The following is a 22,509-nucleotide window of genomic DNA, read 5'->3' as shown; positions in this document are numbered from 1 at the left end:
TTACGTTGGAGTGCAAATACAAATAAAAAGTGTGGTTAGTAATAGTCTTTTGTATCTGTATCACTTATTAAAAGAAAATAAATCCAAAATAACTGTTTCGCCGGGCGGGGATCGAATTCGGGACATTATAGGCTGTGATCTGTTCCAGGCAAGCGCCCAACCTGTTAAGTTATAACTTTCCAGCCATGCGATCTGTCGAAACAGCGGTATATGATTAAATATTAACGTCCAATAAAATATTGCGTCATTACGGTTTGTCCAATTAATTCACGAAAACAAGCATTTTTTAAGCGACGAAGCTGACTAGTATAAGTTTACATGAATGAATGTAACTTGTTCCTCGCTTGGCCGGAAAACGACAGACGTTATAACACGTGTTTATCACTTCGTGCCGGCTTCCGAGTTACCAAGTATGTTACTTCGTGGGTGATTATTTTTTTTGTATTTTTATGTGTGGCTGATAATTTGGACAACCGATTATCACCACTGGGTTGGAGCAATTGCCGTTAAGTGTCTTGCCAAAGCCAAGGACACATACGCCCACAATGCTAGCAACGACGGGCCTTGAACCCATTACCCTGGGTTAGAGGCAGGCGCGCTAACCAACTGTGCTACGGAGCCGGACATATAAACTGCTGTAAGCTATTTATTCCAGATACGCGGTGTACAAAGTGACCCGTTTTAATTGCGTGTTGTTAACCACTACACAATACAATTTTTGAAATGATCAATTGAAGTCTGTATTTGCATGGTTATGTGATATAAATATTTCCATTAACATAATGAAGGAAGGTAGAAAATATGAAGAGCTCATTTGTATCTTAATATATTCATTTATAAAAATGAACAACAAAAGTGAGCACACGTAATTGACAAAGAAAGGTAGTTGATAAAATAATGATCCTGAAATCTGAATAATTAAATTAGACGAGGTACAAAATAATTGCATAAAAACTCCAAATACTGCCAAGGAAAATTGTAACAATTTCTAAAAATCTACTTTACAGCTTGGTCCATTATAACGACCATTCAGTGTTAGAAAAAGATAAAAAATTGCCATTGAATGTTCCAAGAGCGATTCTACCATCGCTGAGTTCAGTGCCTTGACTTAAACCATGAGTTAGTTGTCCTTCTGGATCATGCAATGTTTGAATCACTTTACCAGCACTGTTTACTTCAAACAACATGCCGTGCTTGTTTTCTGCTATTCTGTAATTTAGTAAAAGGATTAAAACATAAAAAACACTTTACTTATGAATGAATGAATGTAACTTACTTTATCCTCGCGTGGCCGAAAAATGACAGTCGTTATCACACGGGTTTAACACCTCGTGCCAGCTTACGAGTTACCATGTATGTTACTTTGTGGGTAATTATTTTTTTGGGATTTTTTTTAATTTTTTTATATATTGCTGTTAATTTGGACAACCCATCAGTGACCACTGGGTTGGAGCAATTGCCGTTAAGTGTCTTGCCCAAGGACACATACGCCCACAATGGTAGCAGCTACGAGCCTTGAACCCATTACCTCTGCGCTACAGGCAGACGCGCTAACCACTACGCCACTTATCACTTCAAATAAGCTATAAAACAAAAAATAACAAATTAATTTTAAAAAAACAAAATTAGCAACAATATAATAGACGTGGTATTGGTAAAAGCTACTTAAAAAAGTTACAAATTAAAAGTGTAACTTCTAAACTCTGTCAAACTAACATTGCGTTGAAACTAATTAATCTAAAAAAAATAATAAAAATAAATTCTCACGTCATCAAAACATCATGCGAAAATAATCCAGCAGCAGTTTGTCGAAAAACAGGATATTTTGCAGCAAATTCAAATATCCAAGTAAGCTGAGTCTTGCCAGCGATCCAGTATGTACCTCTGGCATTTTTGCGGATATTATCCGGCATTACTAGAAGAAATTAGAGTTTACTGTCATTAAGTCTTTTATTAAATAAAATGGTCACCTTGAGTGTCCTTCGGCCTCCTAGCACACTTAACGGCTACATAATGCGCCAGCCAGCAACTTTACACAACACACAATCTTAGATAAATATATATATGGTGGGGTGGGGGAAGATGGGACACTTTTTCGTTTAGTTTTCTCTTGTCATTTGGTTGTAAATAAAGAACATTCAATGACTTATAAAACCGTATCTTCACGACTTTCACAGACCGCTGTTCATTGTTTGAAACACGATCAGGCTGTTTGGATATAATGCGTTAAATATGTCCCATCTTCCCCCACTCTACTATATATTAAATATCTGTGCTCGGAGCACGCTCAACCGCTACCACACATAAAGTATATAGGTTGTAGTCACTGGAACAGAACACAGAAATATTTTTCTATAAATAAGACATTGGTGTTGCATATGGTAAGGAACAATAATAGTGAATTCCAGGTCAAGGAAATCTAGTTTAATATTGAATAAATGAATGTAATTTACTTTATGTTCGCGAGGCCAGGAAGCGTCAGTCGTTAAACACAGGTGTTCATACACCTCATGCCAGTTTTAAGTTACCAAGAATGTTCTTTGTGGGTTATTTTTTTAAGTGTGGCTGACAATTTACATGCGCCCACAATAGTAGCAGCGAAGAGCCTTAAACCCAATACCTTTGGGTTTGAGACAGGCGCGCTAATCAACTGTGCTACAGTAAAACTATATAGGACATATATACCTTAATCTTACTTTACATACTACAACCATTATAATAACACACAAAAATAGTAACATCTATGAAATATATTTCACCTGGTAAATGTAGAACATGTTTTATTTGCCAAGTTTTTGTATCAATCCAATTGACTCTGTAGTGTGTTGTTTCTACAACAATAACCATTGATTCGTCATCAATTAACTGAACTCCATTACCAAAGCACAACCCATCTTTGACAACATCAAGTTTTTGAGTCAACATGTCATATTTTATAAGCCTGGATGTGCAGCTACCTGTAAAAACATAGTAGGACATGATGATGAGAAACAGAGTTGAAAATAGTGGCCGTTTCTGGCATAAATCTCAGGTCGTAAGGTGTGAAATGCTGTAGAACCTCACCCACATAGAAAACATTACGTGTCATGTGTGTTCCATTGACTTTTCAAAGCACCAGATATCAATCCAATGAATGAATGTTACTTACTTTATTCTCGCGTAGCCAGAAAATCGAAAGGCATTATAACACGGGTGTTCATACATCTTGTGTCATCTTATGAGTTACCATGTATGTTACTTTGTAGGTGATTATTTTTTATGTATATATAGCTGATAATTTGACAACTCATTGCCATTGGTGACCACTGGGTTGAAGCAAATGCCGTAAGTGTCTTGCCCCAGAATACATGTACCACAATGGTAGCACCGACAAGGCTTGAACCCATTACCTCTGGGTTAGAGGCGGGCACGCTAACCACTTTGCCACGGTGCTGGACAATGAATCACAACACTGACAAAAAATGTTATAAACCGACTTACCCTCATAACCTATATATGATAATTGTGTCATTGCAAATTTAGGTGAGACGTCTGTCATATAAACCGTTGTTCCATCAGCGGTGATGTCAAAATCATCAGGAAACTTCATGGGTGGGGTAACATCATCAGGCTCAATCAATATCTTGAGAGATTTTGTTGGAAGGTCGATCACATAGAAACCATATATTGCATCCATCACATACAAGGACTGGTTTCGTAGACGAATACCTTGGATGTGCATTATATAATTTTAATGCAAAACAGAAATACGAATTACAATTGTCAGGGATTACTAGCGTTTGTTTTTGTGATTTAAAAAAACTGACATTTTGTCTACTATATCGCGAGACATTATCAGGGTTAGCTTAAAAAATTAAAACTGCAAACTTAGGGTTACAGACCAGAAAATTGACCTCTATGCCAAAGGAATGAATTGTGCTGTGTTAGGAATACAGAATCTGAACTTACCAAGTGGTCTCCCATGTCCCCATGCATCAGATGTATTGACAGCTCCTTCTATCACACCAGTGGTAATATTTTCCACTTTCCCTGCTCCAATCTCACCATCATTTGAAGGATGGATGCACACAACTCTACCATCAGCCAAACCAGTGTATAGTTTACCATCACCACCTTCTGCTATAGATTCAGGGCTAGGTAACAGTATTCTGCAAAAATACGATACAGTGAAACCATAACATTAAATAAATTATTTCAGGTTTTCTTACTTTTTTCCTTTACTCAACTTTTGATTGACAGCAAACACGCCTTCCAAATTAACTTTTACCAAACCCTCTATTTCAACAGCATTGATAGGGGAGTTATAATATCCATTTACACATACCAGTGCGAATATAACCACAGTAAGCAAAGCAGTCATTATGAATGAACTATTAGATGAACTGTCTTGCAAGTGTTCCTTTAAGTTTTCCTTTTTCAAATTCCTGTCATCATCTTTTTCTCTCCCCCTTCTTCTCACATTTGTTTCAGACATTTTGTTTAAAATTCGAAAATACTTAAAATCCAAACTATTACCTTGGTACCACAAAATTTCAGAATAGAAAAACAAAATAAACTCAAAATAATAAAGTTTGACAAAACTGAAGATATGACATTAATATACGGTGGTCAGTAACTTAAGCATTAAGGGCATGCAATTGCAAAATTAATTTACCTTACATACAGCAACGCACAATACCAGTGAACAGTTTTACATGTCAACAGTGCTTGCAGTAATTGAAATAGCATTTTAAAGAAGAAAAATGTGATAGGTTGAAAGTTGGTACCCATCCAATATAAACTGCATATATTAATTGAGTATTTCGGCAGTAATTCCAATAAAATTGAATGTAATGAAAAAATATTCTACTAAAGTACCTAAATCATAGAACATATAATAACAAAATTAAACATACTTTAAAATTAATTAGGCTGTCAGACAGCGGTGCAGTCAGAAAAAAATAAGTGGGGGAAGGTTAATCAAAAAAATTGTTCAAAAAAAATTTTTTTTTTTAATTTAAAAAAATTTTTTTTTGGTTTAAAAGGGGGGGTCACGACTCCCGAAACCCTCCCCCCTGGCTGCGCCACTGCTCTCAGATAATGGTTGTCTTTTAGTTTTAAATAAATACACTCTTAAACTTGTTAACTCAACTACCAATCTATATCTGCAATAGCAAGGAACTGAGCACTGTATGTTCCAAGGGCTATTCTGCCATCGCTGAGCTCAGTGCCTTGTGACAATGCATGAGCTAAACTACCATCTGGATCATGTAATGTTTCAATTACTTCACCTGCATTGTCAACTTCAAACAACATGCAATGCTTGTGGTCAGCTGCCCTGTGAAGTAAACATAAGATAAGTATGAGATATTAACTTAACAAATACCGCGAATCTAGCCCTGATCTGATGCTTAAGTTTAACGTTTCATGTTAAGCGAATAAAGTAAAGATCTGGTGCTACGAAAAATGCAACAAACAAAAATTAAGTCTAACCAATAGCTGTATTAGAGAATACAACTAGTTGTCGGCATCAAAGCACAGTTGGTTAGCGCGCCTGCCTCTAACCCTGAGGTAATGGGTTCAAGGCTCGTCATTGCTACCATTGTAGGTGTATGTGTCCTTGGGCAAGACACTTAACGGCAATTGCCCCAACCTATTGGTCACTAATGGGTTGTCTAAATTATCAGCCACACAGAAAAAATATGAAAAAAATCTTTTTTTTTCTTTTTTTTTTTTAATTTTTTTTTCTAATATTACTATTGGTTGGACTTGATTTTTATTTGTTAGGTTTTTGTAGCACCAGATCCTTAAGATAAGTTATCTTATAGTTTAAGTTATCTTTTTGTATATGACAGAGAACAATAGATTAAGACTTCGAAGAGAAGGGAATAAGCAGCAGGTCATTAAAAGTTTAGGTGTTGAAATAAGTATTTTCACCGGTGCCTCTTTTTTATTTTCCCCTTTGTGTTATTTTGTGCGTTGATGTTGTGCACAGCAGCCATGCTTTGTTTGACACTTAGACACATGTGGCTAGCCCTCATGTGTGTGCAAGTACACGAGTGCATTTTTCCTACCGTTATCTGCCATATAAATATCGTGACTCAAGTTCATTCGCTCTCTTAGTTTTTCGCTCGCAATCAAAACATGTTGCAAACGCTACAGAAGTATGTTTTAACGACTGTTAGTTGCTGCTAATTTCCTTTGGTATTTTATTTAATACTACTTTTCATGGTAATTAAACAAATAATTAAAGCTTATGTATATTATAAACTTCCTTACTTTAACAGAATACTTGAAGGAAACAGCCCGATGAGAATTTGTCGCAGAGATGGAAACCTGAATATGATACTAACGAAGTTAGACATCTTGCTTGTACCTCCTATCCAGTAATTTCCTCGGCGGTTTCTTCTTACATTATCTGGCATCGCTAAAATTTCAGACAGAAATTGAGACAATTTTGTAAAGATTTTAGGAAAAAAAAAAAAAATAGTGCATTTTGTTGTAAAGCAGCTCTTCTGGCATTTGTTTGCTGTACCGACAAGTTGTTTTTACATATATGCCTGGCAGCAAAAGTAACTATTACCTGGTAAATGTAGAAAATGTTTTATTTCCCAAGTTTTTGTATCAATCCAATTGACTCTGTAGCGTGTTGTCTCTGGAACAATAACCATTGATTCGTCATCAATTAACTGAACTCCATTACCAAAGCACAACCCATCTTTGACAACATCAAGTTTTTGAGTCAACATGTCATATTTTATAAGCCTGGATGTGCAGCTACCTGTAAAAACATAGTAGGACGTGAAAATGTAAAATTGTGAAACAGAGTTGAAGTAATAAAGGCCTAAATCTTAACAGCAACACCTTTGTTTAAAACTTTTACTTAATATTTTATTCACTGCCCTTTAGGTGGTCATTCCTTTCTCTTTATTGTTTAAATTAATCTTATCTTGTTACTGTTTTCGAAAAGTGAAAATTTCAGGTCCCGTGCTTTTAGACCTCATCCAGGTGTAATAGAATGTGAATATACAATGTTTGGATAATGGACTAACTGTGGTCTAAATATGAAGTCCCATGGCGTGCCATGCTGAAGACTTTTTGAATAAATTTTAAATAAATTGAATAAAACCAATGTCATATACAAATATACAAAGTTGGGTTAATGGGCCAAATCTGGCTTAAAACCCAGGTCTCATGGCATGCCTTGCTGTACCACACTCACGCAAAATAAAAGACAAATTTCCCAGTACACCTTACCCTCCAAAACTTCCGACATTAACTCAGTGATCGGATATTTCTCGGAAGAATCGGTAAAATAAACAGTTTTCTCGTCCGCGGAAATATCGAAGTCGTTGGGAAACTTCATGGGTGGGGTAACAACATCAGGCTCAATCAATATCTTGAGAGATTTTGTTGGAAGGTCGATCACATAGAAACCATATATTGCATCCATTACGTACAAGGACTGGCCTCGGAGACGTATACCTAAATACATAATGTTTAACCAAGCCAGAGATGAGAATGAGATTGTTTAAATGCATTATCATCAAAAATAGGGAACCATATCGATAAATGTGGCGAATAAATTTAATTTCGCACTGCTGATTTGTTTCCTAGGTAAAACAAATAATGCCAAGGAAAAACAGGTTGCTAAAATTTATCATGCCAAAATAAGGGTAAAAAATATATATCCATGTGTACAGTGGCGCAGCCAGAAAAAAAATAAAGGAGTGGTTTTAATTAAAAAATATTCAAAATTATGTTTTTTTGGGGGGGTTTAAAATGGGGGGGGAGCACGACCCCTCAATCGTCTGGCTGCGCCACGGCATGTATACAAACATTTAAAAAAATCACCAAAAAAATTTTTACTCGAAAAGTAACATACATGGTAACTCGTAAGCTGGCACGAGGTGTAAGATACAGAACACCTGTGTTTAATGCTGTTGTTTTCTGGCCACGCGAGGATACAGCAAGTTAAATTCATATATTTGTATATAAATATATATATTTAAGTGTTTCAAAATATATTAATTTTCCTTTTTCATATAGGTTTTACAGTCCTATTCATCAACGTTGAGATAATAATGTTTAAAATATTTACCAAGAGGAACCCCATGTCCCCATGCATCAGATGTATTGACAGCTCCTTCTATCACACCAGTGGTAATATTTTCCACTTTTCCTGCTCCAATCTCACCATCATTTGAAGGGTGGATGCACACAACTCTACCATCACGTAACCCAACGTACAACTTCTTATCATCAGCTTCTACGCAGGATTCTGGCGCACGCATGGCTATTCTTTAAAAAAAATCAGAAATCTTTTACGAAATATTAAGTTAAAACCCCCAGTTATAAAAATGTCAATGTGACACCATGCGAGGATATCAACAAAACAAGTTGTTAAAGCACGTTTACAGTTAAAATATATTTACATTTTATTGGAAAAAAATAAGCGTGGTCACTACACATAGCAGAAAAAAGAGCCATTTATGTTTAATTATTATCAATTTATTCTTCATATAGAAACAAAGGTACATCTATTCATTATATCAGTTTGCATATCAGTTTCATGTTAAAATTGTTAGAATTCCACTTTAAATACACAGGAAATTTTAGGTATATGTATAATAGGGTGGGGGAAGATGGGACACCTTTTCATTCTATTTTCTCATCCAATTTATTCGTAAACAAAGAACATTCAAAGAATTATAAAACTGTATCCCCACCATTCCTATTGGTCGTTGTTAATTTTTTAAAACACAATCAGGATATTTGGATATTATGTGCTAAAGTGTCCTGTCTTTCCCCATCCCACTATATACCCAACATAAAGTGTATGAAACAGCAATATGTATCATTTATAAGACTGTTGTTTTTCTAAAGATAAAGCAAGTTACATTTAAACCATATTGTCATACGCATACCTACCTTTTTCCATGAGAAAGTTTCTCATTCACAGCAAACGGTCCTTCCAATTCAACCTCCACAACATTTTCTATCTCCACAGCATTGATGGGTGAATTATGATGTCCATATGCGCATACAGCTATGAATATTATGGATGTGATTAAGATTGAAATGATCAACGAACTATTTGCCGGTCGTTCTTGCAAGTGTCTCTCAGTAACTTCATTTTCCGAATTATTTTCATTTTCTCTTCCTCTTCTTCTTCTAGCATTTCTTTCAGGCATATTTATAATTTACACAACCAGCAATTAAAATACACAGTATAATCTGCAAAGCAATTCAGCTCAATTATTTAAAGCTACATAGAAAGTTATATGAATTTTAAAACATGACTTTTTTTAAAATATCGTAATACACAAATAAAATATTAAAATGTGAAAAACATGAAATTTTAAAGATAAAACAGTAAAAAAAAAATTAACAAATGTTAAAAATATAAAATGTTTTAATTAAGGAATGGTATAAAATTAAAATTAAACTTTTTGAACCGCACAGAAACATATTAGAAAGCATAATATTAAACTTGCATATTAATCAACTCGCATATTAATAAATTTACATATTAATAAACTAACATTAATAAACTTGCATAAAACATATAATTAAATCAAATGAATAAAATTACAGAACTAAGGTGGCATTGTTAGATACAAAAGTGAGTTGTTGGTAGAGCGGGTATAAGGTTTAATTATGGAATAAGAAAAATGGGAATTTTAAAATATCTTTTATGTTGGATTAAGTGTTTTAAAATAAAGTCTAATTGAGAAATAATAAAAAATCACCGTCTATTTTGGATGAAGTGTTTCCGTATAAGGTCTTAGGGTTATTAAAAAGCAACATATATTTTCAATTAGTTGGTCAGTGGTAATAGGACAACTTTAGCCTTAATCCTAGATCCAAGGTGTGCCTTGCTATAGAGCTTACTCATAAAGTAGGGTGGGGAAGATGGGATGCACTTTTATTCTTTTTTTCTTTTCACATTTGGTAGTAAACAAAGAACATTCAGAAAATTGTAAAACCGTATGCTCATGACTCCTTATACCATTGTTAATTGTTCAAAACACGATCAGGTTATTTGGATATGCTGTGCTAAAAGGTGTCCCATCTTACCCCACAGTACTATTTGACATTAAAAGTGTTAGGCATCAGAAGACCAGGAAGAATCAACAATTGCTAGAACATGAGACGCAAAACTTCCAAGAGCTAATCTGCCATCACTAATTTCAGTGGTTTGCGTTAAACCAAATGTTAATGCTCCTTGCTGGTCATGAAGTGTTTGGATTATTTCCCCAACACTGTTTACTTCAATTGCCATTCCATGGTACATATCAGTAGAACTGTGAAGCAAGAATTCAGTTAAAAATAGTTTCGCATGATCAGGCAATGGGATAAATCTGGACGAAAATAATTAACAACAAAGTTACATATGCGGTAACTCGTAAGCTGAAACGAAGTGTTTAAAATAAAACACCTGCGATATAAGAACTGTCGTTGCTTCACACACAAGGATAAATAAGTTATGTTCATTTATTTATTCTTTATACTAAACAGATTTGTGTTAAACTATGCTACGGTGTCTGACGTTATTGCTAAGTCGTGTCCCTAACCTCATGATTGCTGCTTCCGAAACAAGAGACATAATTATCTGACGTAAGATTGGAAACCTAAACATAATCCACAACCCAAAGTTTTGTCGAAATGCTCCTGCAATCCAGTACGTTCCTCTGCTGTTACTTCGAACATTGTCCGGCATTACTGGAAAATAATATTATAAAAAAATGACATAAAGTGCTTATTTATCGCAAGCAAAATAACATAACATTTTAAATTTGATTTAACATTTAAATTTTATGTTAAAAAATTAACATAACATTTTAAATTTGATTTAACATTTTAATTTTATGTCAACAAAATAACATAAATGTTTCAAATTAAAACTATATAAAACAGAAAGACTAAAATGGCTGCCTTTGCTGTAGAATAAATAAATAAATAAAATGACTTACAATGTTTATCATTAAAATGGCTGTCTGTGAAGATTTTAGCTTTAGCCCTTAACACACTAGATATATTAAACCTTATTACATCAATGTTTTTGCTACAATTTATCAATGTTTGCAATGGTGTTTTTACCATTTAACATTATATGATGCATATCCTGTTGCAAAAAAAAACTGAAAATCAGGCTATGACTCTTATTGCGAGTCAAAACATTCGCACAAACCTAGCTATATAAGACTTCCTACAATATGATATGGTGCTACGAAAACGTAACCAACGTATTGTAGCACCAGATCATTACTGTATTTTACTATACTAGATTCGTTGAACTATATGAACATCAGATCACGGTCAGATTCGCAGAATTTATTACAAGTCATTCCAATATATCTGTTTATGAATGAATGAATGTAACTTACTTTATCCTCGCGTGGCCGGAAAACGACAGTCGTTATAACACGGTTTTAACACCTCGTGCCAGCTTACCAGTTACCATGTATGTTACTTTGTGGGTGATTATTTTTTTAGATTTTTTTTATGTATGGCTGATAATTTGGACAACCCATTAGTGACCACTGGGTTGGATCAATTACCGTTAAGTGTCTTGCCCAAGGATACATATGCCCACAATGGTAGCAGCGACGAGCCTTGAACCCATTACCTCTGGGTTTCAGGCAGGCGCGCTAACCACTATGCCACGGCGCCGGTTTATAAAATGTAACATATTTTATTTATTTCTGACTTACCATAACAAGGATCAGATTTATTAAACCAGCGAAAAAAAGGGACAACGACAGTCATTAAAACAGGCTAAGCATAAAAAAAACTTATGTAATATTTAAATTATATAGAACTTTAATAGATATTACTTGGTAAATGTAGAACATGTTTTATTTGCCAAGTTTTTGTGTCAATCCAATTGACTCTGTAGTATGTTGACTCTGTAACAATAACCATTGATTCGTCATCAATTAACTGAACTCCATTACCAAAGCACAACCCATCTTTGACAACATCAAGTTTTTGAGTCAACATGTCATATTTTATAAGCCTGGATGTGCAGCTACCTGTAAAAATTGTTTCTATCTCAAAACTACATACATATGTACGGGCATATCTTAATGAAGTTACAATACTTTCCTTTTACTTTCTTTTATCTTTATTACCACATAGAAATATAAATGTATTTTATTAAAAGATTTGAAATCCTATTTTTTTTGTGGAAACGATTCAATGATGTACAATACAGGTCATCTTTATCAGGGTGAATGACACACAGCAGCATAAAATACTGCTGTAAAGCAGTGGTTCTTAACCGCGGGTCTGCAGACCAGTGCAGGTTTGCAACAACTTTACTGTCTGTCCGCCAAATATATTACAATTTTATATCTTAATTGCAAAATGCAAGATGTTAACGTCTTGTCTAATGATTAATAAATAAAACGCCAGATTTAGAACGTTTCGTAATTTGCAGCACTGTGACGTAACATAGTACATGGTCTACTATGGAAATTTTATTGGTAAGCAAGCTAAAAAGGTTGAGAAACACCGCTGCAAAGTAACAAAAATATATAGTATTCTTCCAATTAAAACCTTAATATGTTTAATTAAATGTTCTTTACAAAAATTTTACATTGTATCGTCTGCAGGGTATAACAGTCACGCATTTTATTCACAAAATTACTTTCCTTTTTATCAATAAGCGTGTTTTAACAACTGTTGTTTTACCGTTACTACCCGTCTTTTCGCTTTTGTAAACTCTCTTGTTCTTCGTTATCGTGGACCGAAGAGACGAAATAAATTTTATTTATTCATAATAAGGTAATTAATTAGCCCTTGGCAATTAACTTACTCCATACCTTCAAGAAATTGAGTGAGCAGTTCAGGAAGTGTATATTTGGTTGAACAATCGGTGAAATAAACCGTTGTTCCATCAGCGGTGATGTCAAAATCATCAGGAAACTTCATGGGTGGGGTAACATCATCAGGCTTAATCAATATCTTGAGAGATTTTGTTGGAAGGTCGATCACATAGAAACCATATATTGCATCCATCACATACAAGGACTGGTTTCGGAGACGAATACCTTGAATGAGTAAACAATTTTTTATTCACGTGTGTTGGGGCAACGACGGTTGTTATAACTCAGATGTTCTGTTTCATATACCTCTTGACCGCTTACAAGTTACCATGTATATTTTTTTTAATTTTAGGTATGGCTAAGAGTTGGTTAGGAACCAATAGGGTAAAGTAATTGACATTAACTGTAAGTCTGTCACAACTGAAAACATACTGACCACAAAAATTAAGTAAAATCTACAAAAAGATGAAATACCACAGCTACTGAAAATATAGCTCATAAACCAACTTACCAAGTGGTCTCCCATGTCCCCATGCATCAGATGTATTGACAGCTCCTTCTATCACACCAGTGGTAATATTTTCCACTTTCCCTGCTCCAATCTCACCATCATTTGAAGGATGGATGCACACAACTCTACCATCAGCCAAACCAGTGTATAGTTTACCATCACCACCTTCTGCTATAGATTCAGGACCAGGTAGTGGAACTCTGAAAAACTGACTGTTTTTAGTATATTACGAAAACCTGAATTTTATTTATCTATCTATTTAAAAATACAGTGAAAAAGATCTGGTTAATTAAAACGGCCAAAAGGAGGAAATTAGCAGCAAACGACTGTAATTAAAACATGCTACTGGTAAAAACTCCTTGATTAAAAGTGTCTAAAAAAGCGTGGCTGCTATAAAAACATTTAAATAAAAACCTTTTTCCTTTGGAAAGCTTATCATTCAATGCAAAACGTCCTTCCATCGGAATTTGTTTAATTCCAACTATTTCAACAGCTTTTATGGGAGATGTGTAATATCCATATGCACAAACAGTGATGAAAGTTGCTGTAACTGTTAGTGTAAAGTTCAGCCACAAACGTTTGGGTTGAATTTCTTGTCTCGTTGGATTATTGCTTGTTGGAGAATTTTCATTTACTTTTCTTCTCCTTCTTACATTAGATTCCACCATGGTTAGAATTGATTAAAACAAAAACAAAAATGCAAAGAAAACTACATAGGTATCTTGAGGTGTAGATTAAAGGGGAAAAGATTAGTTTTCAAATTAATATTTTGAAGTAGTAATATTAAAAAAATATTAACACAAAAATTATAGAGGTACATTAGAAAAGAACATTGAGGATTTCGTAATATAAAACAGAATTAAAATTTATAAAGTGTTGCATAAGTTAAGGATCAAAAATTAAACAATGATAAATTTAACGACATATAAATAATATGGGGCAAGTTACTTCAAGTTACTTCCAAGAGCGAAAATAAAACATGCTCCGAATTTAAGTTTACATGTCTGGTTTATCCAGGATTGTTAAATATGGGCCGAAAAAACTTCCGAGAGCGATCCTTCCATCACTGAGATGGGTGGCTTGCGATAAACCAAGACAGAGTTGTGCCTCAGGATCTTGTAATACTTGGATCACTTCTGCCTTATCGTTCACTTCAATCAACATGTTAAGGTTGGTATTCGTGGTGTAGAGAAACACCCTTGAAGTAAATAAATACACATTAAATGAATGACTGAATGTAACTTACTTTATCCTTGCGTAGCCGAAAAACGACAGTCATTATAACACGGTGTCAGCTTACAAGTTACCATATATTATTACTTTGTAGATAAATATTTTTGTGGGCCCTTTTTTCTTCTTTTTATGTATGGCTGATAATTTAACAAACCCATTAGTGACCACTGGGTTGGAGCAATTGTCGCTAAGTGTCTTGCCCAAGGCACACACGCCAACAATGGTAGCAACGTCAAGCCTCGAACCCAGTACTTCTTGGTTACAGGCAGGCGCGCTGACCACTTTGCCACGGCGCTGGTACATCTTTGTGGCTAGCGTTTAATAATGAATCAACCGATTTCATTGGGCTGCTATGATATCAATCAGAAGCATCCTATATTGCACAAAAGTACTAACATGGGCAAAAATCAAAAGCATAATTATGATGTGGCATTAAACGTGTGTAAGCAAGTTTGAATTTTTCATAATACTTTAAGGACTAACTGCTTTTACACAATGGAAAATCCAGGGGTTGCTGCAACCCATGCAAAATCCTCACAATAGGTTTACATACCATGCACCATATACATCATAGTTATACATACATCATTTGAAGGTCAGGTGTAAGCAAACCAAGCAAGGATTGCCTAAAAAAAGGAACTTTTTGCGAAATTGTTGATAAAAAAGTGGGAAGTTTGTTCACATGACCCCCAGTAATCCAGTATGTTTCATGGTTGCTCATCCGGACATTATCTGGCATCACTGGGAAAAAAATTGTTGTGCAGCACTGCTGAATATTGAACAGTAAAGTTTAAATTTAAAGGCACTAGTTAAATAAGTAGATAAACAAATCGTAGGAATAACAAAAATACACATACATTTAGTGTCGGATATATATATATATATAAAATGACATAAATGTATATTTAACTCTTTGAAAACAAAGATACCGATATTATAACAACGAAGAGAAGAAAAAAGAAAGTCGATAAAAACACACTATGGATAAAAGGTGTGAAAAAAAGGCGCCAGTTGAAAAATTGGCCGTTAAAATCTAATTAAATTGAAAGAAACTTAAATACCTGGTAAATTTAGCACTCGAATTTCTTCCCATGTTTTCACATCAAACCATTTGCATCTATAATGATTTATTTCACACACAATAACAGATTTGTCATCCTTTGTAAGTTGTATACCATTAGCCCCACATAGATCCTTCAATACCACGGTAACCTTTTTGGTTGGAATGTGAAATTTTATAACACGACCACTGCATACACCTGGTCAATGTTAAACGATTAGTTAAAAGTTACCGTCAACTGTCTAATCCAAACGTTATATTCTTATGAGGGTGAGGTCCTTGTCAAGGACCTGCGATTTAGGCCCAATTTGGCCCGAACTGTCGAAACAGCTTAAAGATCCAGTCTCTACTGTAAAAATCTTATTTTTTTCTAACACCTACTACAGGCCCACACAACAAGTTAACCAACATGTTAAAACTACAGATTATAACACACATACCCTCTATACACAAACACCTTGCTGTTAGGTGTTTATACAAACAAGCAAAGCCAAAGTATAATGAATTCACCACAATAACCAATGAGGATCCCTGTTTGACAACTATGCGTTAAATTGCATTTTACCGATTTTATCAACAATTTTTTAAACATTCAAAAATATGACACCTATGCTACGCACCTGAGAACACTGAATAACCCATTTTTGACATTGGATATACTGCAAGGTCGGTAAAATAAACAGTTTTTCCATCAGCAGTAATAGTAAGGTCATCTGGAAATTTCATTGCTGGTTCCACTGCATTAGGCGTTACAAGCAAAGTAATGTTCTTAGTGGAGAGATCAATGCTGTAAAAACCATACACTGCATCCATCACGTATAATGTGTTTCCTTTTACGAGAACACCTGCAATATAAGCAGGAGGCAAAAGGTTTAAAATGTTTAGCCGGCACGAGGTTTGTGGCGTATGTCGTTTTGTGTGTGATTTTTTTGGATTGTTTTTTTACCGCATAGCTGACAATTTAGACAACCTTTAAGAAACCACTAGATTCACTAGATTAAAGCTATTTTCCCTAAGTGTCTTTCCCAAAGACACAACGGTAGCAGCCACGAGCCTTGAACCAGTAACCACTGGGTTACATAAAAACATGCCAAGCACTGTGCCACGTTTTAAGATCCAAAGTTTAACCTACATCACTAGGCTATAAAGTGATTCAATTTCTGAATGATCTCACCAAGTGGTCTTCCATGGCCTGCATTATTGTAAATAGCAAAAGCTCCCACTATCACACCAGTGGTAATATTTTCCACTTTCCCTGCTCCAATCTCACCATCATTTGAAGGATGGATGCACACAACTCTACCATCAGCCAAACCAGTGTATAGTTTACCATCACCACCTTCTGCTATAGATTCGGGACCTGTTAGTGGAACTCTGAAAAACAAACACAAACTCTTGCCTAAAAGCCATGAGCCTACAATAGTGGTAGCGTGGAGCCTTGAACCTGTATCATCTAAGCTAGAGTCAAATGTTCTAACCACTGTGGCATAGCGGTATACTAAATGATATATTTACCTTTTTCCTTTAGTAAGCTTGTAGTTGATGCTAAACTTCCCTGTCAATGGTACATGCACATAATCTTTGATGGCAACAGCTTTCACAGGTGAGTTAATGTATCCGATAAGCAATAGCACAAGTACAGTGGACACTATTACACAAAATATCAACCAACAGATGCTGCGTTGAGGTTTTTCTTGTTTTGTTGTTGATTCTGTTTCAGTCGCTTTCTTTTTGCCAAACTTCCGTTGCCGAACTTCTGAGTTCTTCATCCCAAATTTTATCTTCTAATCCAACACACCTACCCCTGTTGCACAATAAGAAATTTGGCAAAAATTAGTACAAAGCAATTGAAATACCATTAGAATCATTCAACAAAGGTTGTCACAGTTGAGATCCGGATTCATTGATGATATTGCGGGTATAGGTCAGGTAATAATTAGTTCAGCCACAAACGTTTGGGTTGAATTTCTTGTCTCGTTGGATTATTGCTTGTTGGTGAATTTTCATTTACTTTTTTTCTACTTCTTGTACTAGATTCCATCATTGTTAAAATTGATTAAAATAGAAACAAATATGCAAGCAAACTACATAGGTATCTTGAGGTGTAGATTAAAGGGAAAAAGATTAGTTTACAAATTAATATTTTGAAGTAGTAATATTAAAAAAATATTAACAAAAAAATTATAGAGGTACATTAGAAAAGAACATTGAGGATTCAGTAATATAAAACAGAAATGAAATTTATAAAATGTTGCATAAGTTAAGGATAAAATATTAGGCAAATGGAACAATGAGAAATTTAAAGGCATACATACATCAACACTCATTTTTGGATTAAAAATTATAACAATCTAAAAATAGTTGCAATATGTTAAAATTTCAAAATAATATGTTTGTGTCTTTTGTAAATATTAAAAGTTAAAACTTTTATTGTTATATTAATTCTCTGGTTTATCTAGAATTGCCAAATATGGGGCAACGTAACTTCCGAGAGCGATCCTTCCATCACTGAGATGGGTGGCTTGCGATAAACCAAGACAGAGTTGTGCGTCAGGATCTTGTAATACTTGAATTACTTCTGCCTTATCATTTACTTCAATCAACATGCCGTATTCAGTGTTTACGAAACCTGCAAAAAATCTAAAAAAAAATTAAAATTTGTGTTGCCAATTTTTATATATTTTTTTAAATTGTCATTACCTGATTTTATTTTCAGTATTAATGCAACAGAAACATGAATGCTTATATCTTTTTTTAAATTGTCAGCTATACATTACCAAATTTTTATGCCAAAAAATGTCGAAAACTTTAAAATACTTTTTATAGCCCTTTTTACCGTGTCATTAGCTAAAGCCATTAGACCAAAGTGTTAAGATTTAAATCTGACTGCTACAATTGCAAGAATAGGAAAGTATAAAAAGACAAAGTAAGGTAAACTAAACCAGGCTTCCCAAACAGGGTGTCAAAGTAACTAACTTAGGTTGTTGCCAAGAGTATACCAACTTTGGACAAGTAATACATGTTATACTAATAACTGTAAATGAGTATGGAAAATTTAAAAAATGGTATTTAAAACCAGGTGAGATTAAAAGCAACAAAGTTTAGAAAGCTGTGAATCAAACTAACCTCATTGCAAGATCAGGTGAAATCAGACCAAGCATGGATTGCCTAAAAAAAGGAATGTTTCGCAAAATCGCAGCAATATAATATGGAACTCTGTCTATGTGTGTCCCAGTAATCCAATATGTTCCATAGTGGCTCTCCCGAACATTGTCTGGCATCACTGAAAAACAAAATTGTTGTGCATCACTAAACGATAAATCTTTTTGTGCATCACTGAAAGATAACATAATTGTGCACCACTAGAAGATAAACTTAATGTGCATCACTGGAAAATAAACTTATTGTGCATCACTGGAAGATAAACTTATTGTGCATCACTGGAAGATAAACTTATTGTGTATCACTGGAAGCTAAATGTTTTGTGCATAACTAGAAGATAAATTTATTGTGTATCACTGGAAGATAAACTTAATATGCATCACTGGAATAAACTTAGTGTGCATCACTGGAATATAAACTTAATGGGCATCCATGGTAGATAACATTATTGTGCATCACTGAAAGATAAACTTAATATGCATCACTGGAAGATAAACTTATTGTGCATCACTGGAATATAAACTTAATGGGCATCCATGGTAGATAACATTATTGTGCATCACTGAAAGATAAACTTATTGTGCATCACTGGAAGATAAACTTAATATGCATCACCAAAATATAAATTTAATGTGCATCCATGGAAAATAACATTATTGTGCATCACTGAAAGATAAACTTATTATGCATCACTGGAAGATAAACTTATTGTGCATCACTTCAAGATAAACTTAATATGCATCACTAGAATATAACCTTTAGCATTAATTATACACTATAGACCTGTTAACACTATTCGCAAACACAAAGCTTTAAATACGCCAAACTTGTTTGAAAAAAAACATAAATGAGAAAAATACCTGGTAAATGAAGAACATGTTTCTGTTCCCAGGTTTTCACATCAAACCATTTGCATCTATGGTGGTTAAACTCACACACAATAACAGATTTGTCATCCTTTGTAAGTTGTATACCATTAGCCCCACATAGATCCTTCAATACCACGGTAACCTTTTCAGTTGGAATGTCATATTTTATAACACGACCACTGCATACACCTGGTCAATGTTTAAATGACAGATGAGTTAGAATAAAATTGTTCTAAACTATAGAAACATGATCAAAGATCTAGTAATACAATACAAGTAACTTTGCAATACCTAAACATTGTTATCCTGGTGCTATGAAACTTGGATGGCATTTAATACACCTCATGCATGCTTACTAGTTTTGACGCATGTAACGTGATTACTTTTTTAAACTTTGTTTGGAGCGCTCGCCTCTGGACTGATGGTGTAAGTCCAAGACATACTGCTGCCAGTATTGTGGGCTTGGACATGAATCTTAACAACAATTGCTCCAACCAAGTAGCCGCTTTTGGGTTGTATAACTTGACAAAAATTTTTAAAAAATCCCCAAAACATAATTTCACAACCGTAAGCGGGCATGAGTTGTATGAAACAGAACATCCGTGTTATATCGACTGCTGTTGTCCTACACTTCAAGGATTCTAATATATTCTACAGGGGTGAGAACGTGTAGCACGATGCTCTATGGACCTAAAATTTACGATAGAGGTCTGCCACGTCAACATAAATAAATTGCTTTTATTTGACTTACTTGTTAAAGCTATATACCCAGCTTGTAATATTGAAGCCTGAGATGTGATATCGGTAAAATAAACTGTTTTCCCATTGGAGGTAAAAGTTAAGTCATTGGGAAGTTTCATTGCTGGTTCTACTGCATTAGGCGTTACAAGCAAAGTAACTTTCTTTGTGGAGAGATCAATGCTGTAAAAACCATACACTGCATCCATCACGTATAATGTGTTTCCATTTAAGCGAATGCCTGCAAAGTATCAAAGACTTAAACATTACCAAATTGGTTTTGCAAACTAAAATATTACTTGTTAATAAATGTTAACAAAAACACATTGGTATACTATGTGGGTGAGACGGCACGTCATGGGACCTGGAACTTAGAATACAGTTGGTTCATTATAAAATTGTTAATTGTGATAATATATTAAATATATTAATTGTTGTAACCTACTAAATATATTATTCTTTGTAACATAATATTGCATTTAAGTGAAATGCTAAAGCACCAAGAACTGCCGTCTAATAAACATTACTATTGTTTCATAAGCATTTATAGAGTAGCAATAACAGTTTGAATGCTTCATAAAAAATCTCCTATGGTTATCAGCAATGCAATGTGGATTTCCCACTTTATACAACGTACCATAATTTTTAAAATGCTTTTAAGACGCAAATGAAACGAAATCTTACCTAGTGGTCTTCCTATATTAAGTGCATCATCAGTGGTCGAAGCTCCTTCTATCACACCAGTGGTAATATTTTCCACTTTCCCTGCTCCAATCTCACCATCATTTGAAGGATGGATGCACACAACTCTACCATCAGCCAAACCAGTGTATAGTTTACCATCACCACCTTCTGCTATAGATTCAGGGCCAGGTAGGCCATGAATTCTGAAGGAAAAGATAACCTTTGGTTACAAACAAATCAACCTCAGTAAAAAAGGCGCAAAAACATACAAACGAAGAAAGAGCAGGAACTGCAGCGTCTGGATACGTAACAGCAGGAATGTTTTGTCTGGCTCCAGACCTTGCAGTTACGTTCCACGACTTCCCCGATATGTAATTATCAATCCAGATAAGTCTATAAAACGACCCAGAAACCAACTCACACGAAATATATAGATAATAAAACATTCAATAAAATAGCAGCATAAATTTGTGACAACCGACAATTGTAGCAACAATGAGCCGTGAACCCATGTGGGTTACAGGCAGGCGCGCTAACCACTTTGTCAGCGTTCCGGATCAGTCATAAACATGCATCAGCATTTTTTTTTGCAATATAAATCCTACATAAAGTATAAGCCTTATAGTGGGTAACATAGGGGTGCAGGGTTTAACTGTCTTGTAAGTTAGAACTATTCTCTTTATCTTTATTTGCTTCAAGTTTTTTATTTATAATATTTTTCCCTCCTGCGTGCAACATTATAGCATGCAGGCTTGGCCCAACTCTTAGCACTAGAGTCAAAACATCTAAAAAGGAGATGCTTGGGCTCGCAAATGACCAGGTAGCTTAAGGTAAAAGGATAAGGGGTTGGGGTTAGTAGCTGGATCTGTCAGCTTCCAAAACTCACTATTCTAGTAAGTGGAACTAGAGCCAGAGTTATGTGGTTGTCCAAAAAAATAAATTTTAGAAAATAAATGCATCAGCATTTTAGCCCATGTTAAACAATTATTGTACTTTCTATGTGAGTGAAGTGAGGTCCTGTAGCATGCCACGTCATGGGATCTGAAATTTAGGCCAGAGTTGGCCCAAAACTGTTGCATTTCATGTTGATCAATGAATGATCACTGACAACATTAGTAAATGAAACAAATATTATATAATTCAATATATTTGTGATTTTCCTACCTTTTTCCTTTAGTAAGCTTGTAGTTGATGCCAAACTTCCCTGTCAATGGTACATGCACATAATCTTTGATAGCAACAGCTTTCACAGGTGAGTTAATGTATCCGATAAGCAATAGCACAAGTACAGTGGACACTGTAACACAAAATATCAACCAACAGATGCTTCGTGGAGGTTTTTCTTGTTTTGTTGTTGATTCTCTTGTAGTCTGTTTCTTTTTGCCAATTTTCCGTTGCCGAACTTCTGAGTTCTCCATCCCAAATTTTATTTCTTAACCA

At 34.7% G+C, this 22,509-nt stretch overlaps 5 protein-coding genes across 7 annotated transcripts; all 5 read right to left on the bottom strand.

Moving 5' to 3' along the window:
- Positions 1 to 665: 665 nt before the first annotated feature.
- Positions 666 to 4,474, bottom strand: LOC149731135 (adipocyte plasma membrane-associated protein-like). The gene is made up of 6 exons (XM_089884881.1): positions 4,209 to 4,474; positions 3,949 to 4,148; positions 3,481 to 3,708; positions 2,760 to 2,957; positions 1,768 to 1,915; positions 666 to 1,209 (listed from the first exon to the last, which is right to left on the bottom strand). The coding sequence occupies exons 1-6, from the start codon at positions 4,472 to 4,474 to the stop codon at positions 1,017 to 1,019; spliced, it is 1,233 nt and encodes a 410-aa protein (XP_089741007.1). The 3' UTR covers positions 666 to 1,016.
- Positions 4,475 to 4,515: 41 nt separating this feature from the next.
- LOC149731134 (adipocyte plasma membrane-associated protein-like) lies at positions 4,516 to 9,235 on the bottom strand. Of its 2 annotated transcripts, none has more exons than XM_089884884.1 (6): positions 8,911 to 9,235; positions 8,081 to 8,280; positions 7,237 to 7,464; positions 6,563 to 6,760; positions 6,259 to 6,406; positions 4,516 to 5,317 (listed from the first exon to the last, which is right to left on the bottom strand). In XM_089884884.1, the coding sequence occupies exons 1-6, from the start codon at positions 9,171 to 9,173 to the stop codon at positions 5,131 to 5,133; spliced, it is 1,224 nt and encodes a 407-aa protein (XP_089741010.1). In that variant the 5' UTR covers positions 9,174 to 9,235; the 3' UTR covers positions 4,516 to 5,130. The 2 variants fall into 2 exon arrangements, with proteins under 2 accessions (XP_089741010.1, XP_089741011.1); XM_089884885.1 differs by having other exon boundaries at positions 8,081 to 8,275; positions 8,911 to 9,052.
- A 686-nt stretch (positions 9,236 to 9,921) lies between these two features.
- On the bottom strand, positions 9,922 to 13,991 carry LOC149731133 (adipocyte plasma membrane-associated protein-like). 2 transcript variants are annotated; one of them, XM_089884882.1, is made up of 6 exons: positions 13,738 to 13,991; positions 13,324 to 13,523; positions 12,810 to 13,037; positions 11,820 to 12,017; positions 10,557 to 10,704; positions 9,922 to 10,286 (listed from the first exon to the last, which is right to left on the bottom strand). In XM_089884882.1, the coding sequence occupies exons 1-6, from the start codon at positions 13,989 to 13,991 to the stop codon at positions 10,088 to 10,090; spliced, it is 1,227 nt and encodes a 408-aa protein (XP_089741008.1). In that variant the 3' UTR covers positions 9,922 to 10,087. The 2 variants fall into 2 exon arrangements, with proteins under 2 accessions (XP_089741008.1, XP_089741009.1); XM_089884883.1 differs by lacking the exon at positions 11,820 to 12,017.
- Positions 13,992 to 14,043: 52 nt separating this feature from the next.
- LOC149731132 (adipocyte plasma membrane-associated protein-like) lies at positions 14,044 to 17,611 on the bottom strand. Its single transcript, XM_089884880.1, has 7 exons — positions 17,473 to 17,611; positions 17,132 to 17,420; positions 16,791 to 16,990; positions 16,237 to 16,461; positions 15,618 to 15,815; positions 15,141 to 15,297; positions 14,044 to 14,521 (listed from the first exon to the last, which is right to left on the bottom strand). Exons 2-7 carry the CDS (start codon positions 17,383 to 17,385, stop codon positions 14,320 to 14,322), a joined length of 1,236 nt encoding a protein of 411 aa, XP_089741006.1. The 5' UTR covers positions 17,386 to 17,420; positions 17,473 to 17,611; the 3' UTR covers positions 14,044 to 14,319.
- LOC149731131 (adipocyte plasma membrane-associated protein-like) lies at positions 17,421 to 22,493 on the bottom strand. The gene is made up of 6 exons (XM_089884879.1): positions 22,234 to 22,493; positions 21,070 to 21,272; positions 20,399 to 20,626; positions 19,639 to 19,836; positions 18,743 to 18,899; positions 17,421 to 18,256 (listed from the first exon to the last, which is right to left on the bottom strand). Exons 1-6 carry the CDS (start codon positions 22,485 to 22,487, stop codon positions 18,055 to 18,057), a joined length of 1,242 nt encoding a protein of 413 aa, XP_089741005.1. The 5' UTR covers positions 22,488 to 22,493; the 3' UTR covers positions 17,421 to 18,054.
- Positions 22,494 to 22,509: the final 16 nt, after the last annotated feature.

The sequence above is a fragment of the Ciona robusta genome, chromosome 9, assembly GCF_009617815.1.
Source record: "Ciona robusta chromosome 9, ASM961781v2".
Lineage (NCBI taxonomy): Eukaryota > Metazoa > Chordata > Ascidiacea > Phlebobranchia > Cionidae > Ciona > Ciona robusta.
The sequence above is the reverse complement of the archived record's forward strand: the minus strand, read 5'-3'. Positions and strand labels throughout refer to the sequence as shown.